Below are 14,059 nucleotides of genomic sequence, written 5' to 3'. Positions count from 1 at the left end.
TGCCACATGTATAATTGATGGATGAAATTAAAAAGGTTGCCTTGTATCATGATTCACTGAGTAAGCAATGGAAGGCAATGGCACAGATGGAGGGAGGAGCCAGTCTGCTTTCATGTGAGGAGGAAATGGGAACCAATTATCCAAGGAGCACCCTGTTTTTCCTATGGCTATTTACTCAGCACATGCAACACCTCTGAATATTCTGTTGCTGTGTAATAATCAAACTGTGGATTCTGCACTAAGATTTGTTTGAATGAGAACAAGGCTCTTTCCTTTGTGTATGAGTCGGTCACCAAAAAGAGAAAATACCTTCTCAAGGTTTTAGAGGCAAATTTAACAGGTTGTCACCCTAAACTTGCTTTCTTGGATATCAATTTCTATTGACATTAATGGGACATATTTCTAAAAATATATTATTAGAATAGGGGCACTTGTCCTGTGAAATCTAAAAGCAAAGATAAATAGGCTTTGCTTAATAAAGATTTACCATCTTCATATATTTTTTGTTTACTGGCTTCATATATTTTAATTTATTACATTCCATGTATAAAACCACAATTCATATTTTTGTGCTCCTCAGGAAACCAAAATTGGTTGCAGTTCTTAGTGTAAATCACCCTGAAGTCCTGAATCTATAGAATAAATTATTTTGAGATGAAGCATACAAGTAGTTTATATTTTACACACCAATGTATTTATCAAGATCATCATCTTCTCCACGTCGTTTAAGCTTGGTGTCCTTTTTAATGGCTGACACACTTGGGGAGTCAGGTGCCTTCTTTCCTTTCCCTCCTTTTCCGCCAGCCTTGGCAGTGGCAGATTTCTCCTTTTTGCCACCAGGTTTCCCTTTCCCCTTTCCCCTGTCTTCTTTCTCCTTTTCCTGGTCCTCGGTTGCCTACCAAATTAGAAAAACTACATGCATTCTTATGTAAATTACATGGGAAAATATGACTAGGGTGTGATACAGGCACCTGTAAATAGTTGTGGGCTGCTGGCTCCAAATCTGAGTATTTAAAAGATACAGATGTGTGTGTGTGGGGGGGGTGTTCTGGAGAGTGGAATAGGAAAAATGTATCCTTTTTTCTGTTCCTCCTGAAACCTCCCTGCATAGTGCAGGGAGGTGAGTTTGTTTACCTTGCAGCACGCTTCTCTCCTCCCCGCATGTTCCCTCTCCAGAATATATGCTGTTGGGGCTTGAGCAGGCCACTTCCCTCTATTCCCCACCTATTCTTTTCCCAGCCCCTCAACTGACACTTCTACATTCCTTCATCCGGAACGCTCATATATTCTTCTCAGGGCACTTAAAGAGGAGATATTTTTTAAAAATTCTTTTAATTAACAACTTCAGCATATTCAGGGAGTCCTTCAAATATTCAGAAAATGCTAACTTATTTCTAGGTGGGCCCAGTTTGTTTCGGAACTAATAGGCACTCAACCACCCAAGCTTGCTATTGGGGGGAATAGCTACATTTTTATTCTGCCCTTTCTCCAAGGAATTCAGAGCATTGTGCACCTCTAACTGCATTTTGTGACTTGTATTTAATCAGGGAAGATGTGTACTCTTGCACTGGAAGGGAAAAATGTTATCCTGCAAGTCTGGCCATTGGTTCATCTAGCCCAGTCCTGCCTACTCTGACTGGAAGCAGCTTTTCCAGTCTCAGACAAAGGTTTCTCTAAGCTCTGTTACCAGAGATGCTGGGGACCAAACCTAGGACATAGAAAGTATGTATTCTACCACTGAACTATGGCCCCTCCTCAAATGCTGAGACTTGTTGGTATTTGCCACTTGTTTTAGCTTTTAAAAGCGCTACATGAGCACCCCTGCTTGAGTGGTACAGCACTCAAGAGAGTACTTAGCTTTCAGCATAGCAATCCTATCCTGCATTTATGCCATGAGGAAAGTCCACTGGCAGAATAATCTCCACATCCCTTTCTTTGCTGTTTCACTCTGCTCAGGGCAGGAGGCGGCGTGGAGCTTTACTACACTAAACCTGGAGCTGGCATAAAGTTGGACCATTTCTATGAACATGCTGGAGGAATGAATAATCTTTAGACTACCAGATCCATGTCTGATCTTGACACACGTAATTTTATCCCGCCACACTGAGGGAACTCTGGCAGCATAAGTGTTGTGCTGCTAATGGCACTCCCTTTCTGGCAGCAGAGCAGCGCTTAATGTTACCTCCTAGAAAGGTAAGGACTGCAGCCTAAATAACAAACAAACAAACAAATCAAATAAAGTCAGTTTTAAGAAATGCAGAGCATTAATACCACAGAGGTGTAGATGTACACTGCGCTCAACATCTAAGGCCCTCCTCCGAGTGCCATCCCATCGACAAGCTCGGAGGGTGGTGACTAGAACTAGGGCCTTTTCAGTGGTGGCCCCCGAACTGTGGAACAGTCTCCTCGATGAGGTGCGCCTGGCGCCGACGCTACTGTCTTTTCGGCGCCAGGTGAAAACCTTTTTATACTCCCAGGCATTTTAAAGTGTATTTAAACAGTATTTCACTATTATCTTGTATTTTGGACGTTGTTTGGTTCTTTTATTGTTTGTTTGTTTTTGGTTCTTGATTTATTGTATTTATTGTACTTATACACTGTGCTTGTTTTATCTTTTATGTATACCGCCCAGAGAGCCTTCGGGCTTAGGGCGGTATATAAATTAAATAAATAAATAAATAAATGTAGTAGAACATAATGTTTGTGAATGCAGAGCCACCCCTAGGCACCGGGAAGCGGGGCAGTTGCCCCGGGCCCCGTGCTTTGGGGGGGGGGCCAACTATGCTTTTGCCCCGGGCCCCACACATGCTAAGGTAGGGCCTATGTGAATATATACATGACCAACAGAAAAAACACAGAACAGCTATTGATGCAAGTGGTATTTTGCCTTATATTTGACAAACAGTGCAATACTGTATGTTTTAACTCAGCAGTAAATCCATTGAATTCAATGGGACCTCCTCCCAGGCAAACCTAAAATACCTTCTTTTCAGCAGCCCTTCTCTGCAGGTCCTTCTGTTTGATGCAAAGCATCTGATATTTAATTAATTTTCCAATCAGAGTTACAGGAAGTGGTTCTCCAGTATCAATAATGCCTTTTGCTGCCTCTATCACCTGCAAAGCGAAACAGAATGACAACTTTTTAAAGGATCAAATTCAGTATAACTGGTGATCTGCAACTAAATGTTGTTGTGTGTCCCCAGTCCCTCACATGAGTGCTCCAGCATGCTAGTCAGCCTGGAATAAGAGCCTAGTAGTTGGGAGTTCACAAAGATGAGGAGGTTTCAGTTGTGGGGGGAAAACACAGGATTTTTTTTAAAAAAACCACTTTGCCTATTGTACTATATAGTGCTAATGGACTCAGCTTAAGGATGTTCTTCACACAGTGCATAGTTAAACCATGGAATGCACTATTACAGGATGTGGTAAAGCCCATCAAGCAGAACAGCTTTAAAAGGGGATTAGGTGAATTATGGAGGATAAGTTATCAATTATTTATTTATATTTTATTTTTAAAACTTATATACCGCCCGACTAGCAATAGCTCTCTGGGCGGTGAATATAGATACAATAAAATACAATATAATACAAAACATCAGTCTAAAATCAAATTTCACAATCTAAAAACAGCAAAGGCTAAAATCAAATTACAAACATTACAATCATTAACAAAAAATTAAAATGCCTCGGAGTAGAGAAAGGTTTTAACCTGGCGCCGAAAGGATGATAGTGCCGGCGCCAGGTGAACCTCCTCGGGGAGACTATTCCATAGTTCGGGGGCCACCACTGAGAAGGCCCTTGATCTTGTCAATGCCCTCCGGGCCTCCCTATGAGTCGGGACCCGGAGGAGGGCCTTCATAACAGACCGTAGTGTACGAGCCGGTTCATAGCGGGAGAGGCGTTCCGACAGATATTGAGGTCCCGCGCCGTATAAGGCTTTATAGGTTAATACCAACACTTTGAATTTGGCCCGGAAGCGTATTGGAAGCCAGTGCAAGCGGGCCAAAACAGGTGTTATATGGTCAGACCGCTTCATTCTTGTTAGCAGTCTGGCCGCCGCATTTTGCACCAGCTGTAGCTTCAGAGGTAGCCCTACGTAGAGCGCATTACAGTAATCCAAACGTGAGGTTACCAGAGCATGTACTACTGATGTAAGATCCTCCTTACTCAGGTAGGGACGTAGCTGGGCTACCAATCGAAGTTGGTAGAACGCATTCCGTGCCACCGAGTGACAGGGAAGAGTCTAGAACGACTCCCAGACTACGAACCTGTTCCTTTAGGGGGAGTGTAACCCCATCCAGGACAGGATATGTATCCACCATCTGATTGGAAAAACCATCCACCAACAGCATCTCAGTCTTATCAGGATTGAGTCTCAGTTTGTTAGTTCTCATCCAGTCCATTGTCGCGTCCAGGCAACGGTTCAGCACATTGACCGCCTCATCTGAGGAAGATGAAAAGGAGAAGTAGAGCTGCGTGTCATCAGCGTACTGGTGACAACGCACTCCAAAACTCCTGATGACCGCACCCAACGGCTTCATATAGATATTAAAAAGCATGGGAGACAAAACCGAACCCTGCGGGACCCCACATTGGAGTACCCACGGTGTCGAGCAATGTTCCCCAAGCTCTATCTTCTGGAGACGGCCTGCCAAGTAGGAGCGGAACCACTGCCAAGCAGTGCCTCCAACTCCCAACTCCGCAAGCCTCTCCAGAAGGATACCATGGTCGATGGTATCAAAAGCCGCTGAGAGATAAAGGAGAATCAACAGAGTTACACTCCCTCTGTCTCTCTCCCGACATAGGTCATCAAACAGGGCGACCAAGGCCGTCTCAGTGCCGAAACCGGGCCTGAACCCCGATTGAAATGGATCTAGATAATCGGTTTCATCCAATAGCGCCTGGAGCTGGTCAGCAACCACTCGTTCCAAGATCTTGCCGAGATATGGAACATTTGCCACTGGTCTGTAGCTGCTGAAATCCTCTGGGTCCAGGGAAGGCTTTTTCAGGAGTGGTCTCACTGCTGCCTCCTTCAGACAGCCAGGGACCACTCCCTCTCGCAAGGAGGCATTTATCACTTCCCTGGCCCAGCCAACTGTTCCCTCCTTGCCAGTTTTTATTAGCCAAGAGGGGCAAGGATCTAGTACCGAAGTGGTTGCACGTACCTGTCCAAGCACCTTGTCCACGTCCTCGAACTGAACCGACTGAAACTCATCCAACAAAACATGATAAGACTGTGCACCAGACACCTCACTAGGGTTAACTGCTACTAGCCATGATTGTCATGTGCTACCTCCAGTATCAGAGGTAGTTTGCCTCTGAATATCAGTTGGTAGGAGAATCACAAGTTGGGAGTGTCCTGTTGCACTGTTTCAGGGCTTCCTGTCAGCCAATCAATCAATCATTTATTACAGTCAAAGCCAGCACAATATTAAAAACTATAAAAACATAAATACCCCTGTTAGCAAAAAAAAAGCCCCCAAAAGGTTAGCTGCTATTATTATTATTGTTGTTGTTGTTGTTATTTCATACCTCTCCTACAGGAGACAACTGAAGCACAAAGTCTTTGCCACACTGTATGTGACCTGCTGGCTCTGCTCTGAGAGTAAATATTCTAAATAAAATACGTCAGATCTCTCTGGGATTTTTGGAAGAATTGGGGTAATAAGATCAAGTCGCACTCCCGATAAAAAGGACAATACAATAACACATGAGCAACAGTTCCCACATCTCCTGCGTCACAGGGACATAAACGCTCTTGAACTGGAACCTTGTTAAATCTGCCTTCTGAAAGTGCAGAAGGTAAAACATTGAGCCTAGCCCAGCATGAAAGCTTTTCTATATTTTGGGATTGACAAATTTGCCATATAATGTGGTGTGGTAAAAATATAATCTCCATAGTTAGAGTGAAGTGTGGCCAAACTCAAATGATTTTGTAAATCAGTTACCATAATTCACTGGAAGACAGCAGTTTTAGCTTTAGTATAACCCAATGCCATTTTAGCAGCAGTAGAAAAAACCTAATTCAAGAGGTTTGCCAACGTTCATTTCCATCTAAACTGAAAAGGATCAGTCAATGTCAAGGGAGTGAATCCCGCTGGAAAAAAATCAGCTTTAGTCAGAACTTGATTCACTAATAGGCAAAAAAGTCTTGCGGTTTAAGAATGTACCTATAGGCCACAGATACTTCTATCAAACTTTAAAAAGCAGGGCAATTGGGCAACTATAGTGAATGCACCAGGAGAGCAGGAGACCTGACCTCCTCTTTGACATATTGTACTGCCCTACAAATTTGTCAAAATGCAAACACAATTTGGGGTGATCTTTTACAGTCCAATCCACTTCCAGTGTACCTTGGAAGAATTTGGTAACATGTGCCTCTGAGCATATGGTGAGTGGTGGCAACACCTGCCATCTCCAAAGAGATTACATTTTTGTACGTTTGTTGGTGTTCTTTGCTTCCTTCCTGTGTTACTACTGTTTCTACACAGAATCTAACCTAGAAAATTATATTTCTGTCATTATTCATCCTAGAAATCTGTATCAAATTTATATTTATTAATTCCAAAGCCTTTTTATTGGTCAATGTCATGTGATGGTGAAGACAGCCTTTTTGTTTCAAACCAGAGGTTATGTTCTATTTCTGTTTTGGTTGCATTAACAGTTGAATATGAAATTGCAGTTTCATGTAACCTTAGACTGATTACAATATGTTGTTACTTAAGCAATGAATCTAGCTCTTGGAAAAAACAAACTTGGCCTGCCCAAGATGCATGTTTTCAGTCATGCTTAAACCACTCCACTTAAGGAAAGGTGGGCATGGTCAATTAAAAATATAGAGCACACCTAGAATTTAGCTAGAATATATTTCACCACCCACTGTTTTATTTTGTGCAAACTGAGACACTCCTCATGTCCATTGGAAACTATTGTGCAGAATAGTCAGTGCCATTATTCCACAATTGTTTTTGGAGTTTTTTTTTAGTGTTGCCAAGCGTTGCTGTACTTCACATATTCACAGAAATAGAAACAAAAGAAAATGATTTCCTATAGGAAACTTCACTAAAATTGCAAAGTAAATCAAACATATTGAAAGTGACTATCTGAACTGTCTTAATATTGCTGCTTCCTCCCTGCTAAAACAAAATCAGCACAGCATATGTCGTCTTGTTTCTGTTATTTGGTCTGATAGCTATAGCTGCCCAATTTCCCTGCTTTTTAAAGTTTGATAGAAATATCTGCTATAGGTATGTTCTTAAACCACAAGGTTTTTTGCCTATTAGTGAATTTCTCTGCATTTTAATCCGGGATGTAAGAAATGGGATCCTGTGCAAGTTTGCTGAGAATGGATTGATCATTTGCATGCTTATTGAGTTCAGTGGGATTTACTCCCCTGCAATCATACTTAGGATAGGGGAAACTGACCATGGGGGAAGGAGAAGAGGGAGGGGGGGATGGGAGCAGGCTAGAGGGGGAGGGGAGGAGAGGGCAGGTTTGATCATTTGCATGCTTATTGAATTCAGTGGGATCTACTCCTGTGCAATCATGCTTAGCATATGTAAAACTGACCATGGGGGAAGGAGAAGAGGGAGGGAGGGAGAAGGAAGAGGGGAGGGGAGGGAGGAGGAGGGAGGGGAAAGGCCAGTCTGATCATTTGCATGCTTACTGAGTTTGATAAGATTTACTCCCATGCAATCATGGTTAGGATAGGTAAAACTGACCAGGGGGGAGAAGGAAGGGGAGAGGAGGGGAAAGGAGGAAGAGGGGGAGGGGTGAAGGAAGGGGGAGGGAAGGGGCAACAGGGAGGTGATGGGAGGTAGGAGGAGGGGAGGGCGGGTTTGATCCTTTCCATGCTTTTTGAGTTCAGTGGGATTTACTCTTGTGCAGTCATGCTTAGGATAGATGAAACTGGCCTAGGGGAGGAGCAGGGAGGGGGGAATTGGGTGGGTGAGACTGGGCAGAGGGGATGCCCCTTTCCTTTCCAAAAGGAAAACATTGTGAACAATATCATTATTTTTCAGCGTTTCCCCACCTTTTTATTCTACAGTAGGCACATGTAGTCTCCCAACCAAATTTAAACCAAAGCTGTCCCTGACCACATCCACACCAGACCTTTATTTCACTTTCAACAGTCATGGCTTCTCCCAAAGAAACCTGGGAAGTGTAGTTAGTGAAGGGTGCTGAGAGTTGCTAATAGACGCCCTGTTTCCCTCAGAGTTTCAATCAGAGCAGCTGTTAAACCACTCTGGCCACTGGAGCTGTGTCAGAGGAATAGGAGTCTCCTCTCAGCACCCTTCACAAACTACACTTCCCAGGATTCTTTTGGGGAAGCCATGACTGTCTCAAGTGAAATAAAGGTCTGGAGTGGGTGTGGCCCCCAATTAGCCAAACCAAGCAGCTGTGAGTCTGGCTTTTAGAACACTGACAGTTGGTTCTTACTGAGCATGCCCGGGCTTATCATTGGCTTTAATGTTCAATCAATCAATCATCTATTATGGTCAAAGACCAGCACTATAAAATATTAAAACAATAAAACATATCAATATTATACAGAGAAAGAAACAAACAGCTGCAGCATACGATGATATGGTGCTAATGGTATTGGATAAATACACCAATGGGCAAAAAGCCCCCAGAAAGTTAGCTATTATTATTATTTACCATCATCACTCTCCTACAGGTAACAGCTGATGCACAAAATCTTGCCACATTAACTGTGACCTGCGGGACCCTATCTGATAGTAAATATTCTAAATAAAATGCATCAGACCTCCCTGGGATATTTGGAAGAATTGGGGTGATGAGATCAAACCGGGAGTCCCAATAAAAAGGACAATATAGCAGCACATGAGCAACACTTTCCACATCTCCTATGTCACAGGGGCATAAGCGCTCTTGTACTGGCACCTTGTTAAATCTGCCTTCTAGAAGCGCAGAAGGTATAATAACATTGAGCCTAGTGAAAATGAAAGCTTTTTTATACTTGGGAATTGACAAATTTGTATAATTTGTTGCTGTAAACATTTTCGCATAATCTCCATAGTTAGAGTAAAGTGCAGCCAAGCTCAAATGATTTTGTAGATCAATGTCCATGATTCATTGGGAGACAGCAGTTTTAGCTTGGTATAGCCTAATGCCATAATAGTGGCAGTGGAAAAACCCAAATACAGCAATTTCACAGACAATTCTCTTTTCCACCTAGATTGAAAAGGATCTGTCAGAGTTAAAGGAGCTAAACCCACTAGAAAAAACATCAGCTTTAGCCAGAAGTTTATCTTACACGTCAGTGCATGTGCTTCTACAGAGATTTGGCCCATTTCCAGCCGCAAAATTATATTAGGGACACATAACGAGATTCCTAATATTGCTCTTATAAATTTAGTTTATACAACCTCAAAGGGAGGAAATTAACAAAAACACATAGCTGGGAGCCATACAACATCTGGGCTATAACCTTAACAACAAAAACTTGGATGGCTGCAGGGATATATTGACCACCTTTGGTGTAAAAGAAAGATAGGAGTAATCACATTACTTTCATGGAGCTCAGATGCAATGCCACGTTGTTTGCCTAAATAGGCATGCCGGGGGCGGTCCATGGGCATTTCCCTGTTAGATTCTGAGCCCCTTCTCTCCGTCCCAGACAATAGCGCGAGAACTAAGTGCAACAAATCTCAACCAATCAGTGTAACGGGACTGTGTTCGGGGGTGCTGCCAGCAGTTGTGCACAGATGTGAAACTGCATTTGCGCAGAATCAAATGTAGGTGTTTATTTGTAATGGTAGCATGAGAATGCCCAGCCTAAAGCTGAGGGAAAGGATGGGTTTAGTAGCTTTTTCTGGTTTTAATTGTGTGTGTATTTATTGTTCTTTTTCATCTTTATGATTGCTTCTTGATAATGGGGCATGACGGGGACAGGGAGAGATACGTGCCAGGAAAAACAAATCTTGAGTGTGCATTCAAACCCGATCATTTGGCTGCATGTGCTTTCCCTAGAGAGGTTTGGTTGATCAAACCTATCACAAAAAAGTTTACACACGCACCCCCCTCTTGGAAACAAACAGCATTTGTCAGCAGTGGGAGCGGGATGCTTTCTTTGCTGTCCTGCATTGGGATGGACTGGGGGTGGGGAAGATGTGCGGTTCCTTTAGACCGGGAGACCCAGTCCTGGTGTTCCTGCTTGGAAGCCGCTTGACCAATCGAAGGCCAAACAGAGATCTAAATAATTCCTGAGAAGAAGCCAAATGCAGGGGGAAGGTGGTGGTATAGCCAGGAGAGGCTCCTATGCCAGCCGGGGGGGGGGGGGAGAGAAAGAGATCAGAGGCTCCCAATAACTCTATTGCCTTCCCACCCCTCCTAAAGCTTTGATGAGACATTTGAGCTGCTTGCCTCCTCCGGGAAGAAGATTCCCTCCTACAGCTGAAGAAAAAGGGGAAGGGATTTGGACCAAGGAAGTCACAGAGCCATGATCCTGCTGCCTGCCCACTTACTCGAAAGTAATTCCCGACTGAGTTCGGCTGGGTTTACTCCTGGGTACAGGAGCGTACAGGAACGTACAGGGCAGGACAGCCTAAACCGGGGGGGGGGGAGGAGGAGAAACGAGAGGACTCTTTTGAAGGTACACTATGCTATGCCAGCAAACACCTGCAAAGGTCTACAACTATTTTTTTTGCGGTTCTGCAGTCACAACGCCATTACAGCCAAACAAGTCTGCCACAACTGCAAAACCCACAGAAAATTCAAACTTTTGCACTCTTCTGCCCAGTCTCAAAAACGCTCGCATGCTGAAATGCAGATTAGATGTGCTTGGGCGGACACGGGGGGAGGGGGATAGCACACGTCATATTTTGTGGACTAACTGGCTCATAGGGGCGGAGTGACAGGCGTAGCTTTGGGAAAAACTGCAATGAATGTATTTCATGTGTGGGCGCGAGAACAGCAGATTTGTTAACGCTGAAAACAACAGACAAACAGGCAAGATGGGGACTCTGATGACAAAGCAAATATGGAAAATGTGGATTATCGAGGTAAGTTTGGACGGGCCCTAGATTTGCCTTAAGCCATTCTGGTGGGATATTATTGCTCCCTGGTGCTGTGCCAGCTTTTAATTTAGAAATAAGATTTCCAACTTCATAGGAGGTGACCAGCCGCCACTCAGCAAAACTGTTTATATTTGCCTTTGAGGTCTGATGACAGCTTTGCCCCATCACATAGATGGCACTAAAGTATAATTCCCAAGAGTTCTCAGGGATATGGCTGTCCATGTTAGCTGTTGCTTTCAGGCAGCCCCTCAAGACCACTCTCCAAAAAGTTGCAGAATTATTTGCTCTTGTCTTTGTCACATGTCTCTTGTGACCTGCTTCTTTTATTTGAATTAAAGCCTTATATTTCCTCTTTAACTGAAACCATTCGGTGGGTAACACCGGCAGATTTTGTTCCCTATATAACTAATACATTTCAATTAGGGATTTTTTCATGTCAATGCATTCACAATTCAACCAGTGTTCGGATTTACTAGATCTAAGTTCTGCCAGGATTTTAACTTTCAAACAATTCTGAAGAGACAAAATCAATTCTTGAAACAAGATTAGTACTGTTCTCAAAGAATCTGCTATTAACATAGCTTTACAATGGCAAAGACGACCTTCCAAGTACAGGAGCTCTGTTAAAACATTTCCTATCTTGTTTGATGACTTAACATGTGAAGCTTTTACCTCAGTCTTGAAGTTTAGCATCAATTAGCATCAATTCATAGTCTGCATTAACGTTTTGAGTTCCTAATTTCAAGGATAAGACCTTACAGCAAGATACTAAATTTAATAAATCATATGAAACAATAAAATAATCAATTATAGAGGCTTCCAAGCCTGGAAGAAATGTAAATTCGCCATTAGTGTCACCTTCTACACTCACGTTCAGAATTACTAGATCAAGTCTGTTAACCATTTGCATTAGACCAGTGGTTCCCAACCTGGGGGCCATGACCCCCAAGGGGGGCACGAAGTAACATGAGAGGGCTGCAAACAGCAAAAATTTGAATTATTTATTAATTTTTTAAAAAAAGTCTTAACTCCCTGAACGCTGTTGAGCCTCAGCTCTCCCTGAAGGAGCAGGGAAGGGAGAGGCATGAGTTTCAGGTGACTTAGCTGCCAGAAGACACGGAAGACCAAGGAGTTATTGAGTCTGCTTGGGGCCTTGGGGGCAGCAGGGTACTTGAACTCAAGCCAATTCCCATGGGTAGCGCAAGCTCCGCAGAGGAGAGTGCGCCGCCCCCAGTTGTTCCTCAGGGCCCATCAGGGGACGCCCCAGAGGTTGTACCAGCTCCTCCCTTGCCATGCAGTTCCCAGGACACTTCCAGCATGACGCCACCTCCTGACCTCGAGCCTGCAGCCCAAGAGCAGGTGTCTTCCGACGAGCCGTTGGAAACACGCCCCCCCTCGCCTCGCGCCTGCTGCCGTGACAAACGGACAGGGCAGAGACAGGACTTACGAAGAAGTCAGAGATTACGATCAAAAACGTTCCCTACATGGACTTCCCAGGAGGAATCGCTCTGCCTGTGCTGCCTCTGGGACGGGCTCCCGTCTTGGTGGAAACTTTTTCAGTTTAAAAACCAGTCAGAAGGGCTTTTTGACTGGGGAAGATTTCTTCCGGATAAGGAAGAAACGTAGAGATTTTCCACAGAGCTTTGTTGCGTTTTGTTGGAGGCTGGAATTCTGTGAAAGAAGGTCTTCCAGCAGCTCGGACGGAGCTAGGATTTCCAACCAGCTCAACTGATTAAGTGAGCCGTTTTTTTTTCTTCAAAGAAAAACGGATTAACAGGCAAGCATTCTCCTGTCCTTTCTCATTATTTTGTTATCAATACAGCTAAAGAGATTTGTCAAAGAATCAGCAATTAAGAAATCCTGGGTGAGTCATAGCTTTCTCTTTTATTCATGGAGCTAAGGGGAAAAAAATAGAAATAGTCTATCTTTATTTTTATTGCAAAAAGCTGGCATGGAATTCAGCATTATAAAGATTACAAACGGCTGAGGGGTTTCTAATTTAAAGAGAGAAAAATTTTATTTATTTATAAGACTTTTGAGTAATATATGTCTGGGACTATTTTTCCGGTTTACTTTTTTTTTTTTTTGACGAATCTGCTCATTCTTCCTGCTACTAATTATTTGGATGCTGTGAATTAAAGTTGTTTTGGCACTTTTGGACATACAAGAGATAAGGCAGTTCGTCTTGTCTAGAGGGTGACGTCAGCTGGCTTGAAAGATTAACTCCTTTGTAACTGGATAAAGAAATAAACTGTTCTCTGCTTGGGACATTGGAAATTGAAGGGATTGTGTGTTTTTTTGGTTTTAAGAATGACAATCAAGAAGGTGGTTGAGATCATGGATGTACAAGAAGGGACTTTCTCTTTAGATATGTTTCAGAAAATAATGAATGAGATTAAGCTAATAAAACAAGAATTCAGAGATAACAGACAAGTGATGATAAGTGGATTTGGTGAAATGAGACAGGAGCTGAAAGAAATTCAGGATTCTATGAGAAAGGAGAACAAAGATAAATTTGGGAAATTAAAAAAGGATGAAAGAAAAATTAAAGGGAAGGTTCAAGCCCTGGAGATTGGATTAAATATGGTCTTGGAAAAAGATTTGGATTTCCTGGCTGTGATGGATCCTGGAGACAAATATTACGGTTTGGAATTCAGCGCTGTCCCTGAAGGAATTGGTGAAGAGATTGGAGATAAAGATATCATCGGTTCGAAAAAATTCATGGACTGGAAGGATTTGATGGAACTTGAAATGGAGAAAGTTTACAGAATTAATTCCTGTTTTGTGACAATGAAAAACTCTTCAAGAGATGTGCTAGTGCATTCTGTAAAAAAGAGGAACAGAGATGCGGTTCTGCAACAATACTTCAGTGATATGTTCGGAATTGATGGCAAGAAAATATCTGTGATAAAGGAAATCCCTATTAGACTCTTATTATATGACTATGACAGCAAGATTATTGGGTACGTAAAGATGGAAGATGGAATCAACACGGATAAAGGAAGAAGAGCGATTTG

At 43.0% G+C, this 14,059-nt stretch overlaps 1 protein-coding gene across 2 annotated transcripts in view; it reads right to left on the bottom strand.

The window, feature by feature from the left end:
* SPAG17 (sperm associated antigen 17) overlaps nucleotides 1-14,059 on the bottom strand; it is a 206,556-nt gene that overhangs the window by 159,185 nt on the left and 33,312 nt on the right. For both annotated transcript variants that reach the window (XM_061637825.1, XM_061637834.1), the window contains exons 4-5: nucleotides 2,983-3,114; nucleotides 688-895 (exon numbers count right to left, since the gene is read on the bottom strand). In XM_061637825.1, coding sequence (XP_061493809.1) covers nucleotides 688-895; nucleotides 2,983-3,114 — 340 coding nt within the window. The remainder of the gene's footprint in view (nucleotides 1-687; nucleotides 896-2,982; nucleotides 3,115-14,059) is intronic.

Source organism: Rhineura floridana, chromosome 1 (genome assembly GCF_030035675.1).
Source record: "Rhineura floridana isolate rRhiFlo1 chromosome 1, rRhiFlo1.hap2, whole genome shotgun sequence".
Classification (NCBI taxonomy): Eukaryota; Metazoa; Chordata; class Lepidosauria; order Squamata; family Rhineuridae; genus Rhineura; species Rhineura floridana.
Note: the sequence above shows the minus strand (reverse complement) of the source record. Positions and strands in the feature narration are given on the sequence as shown.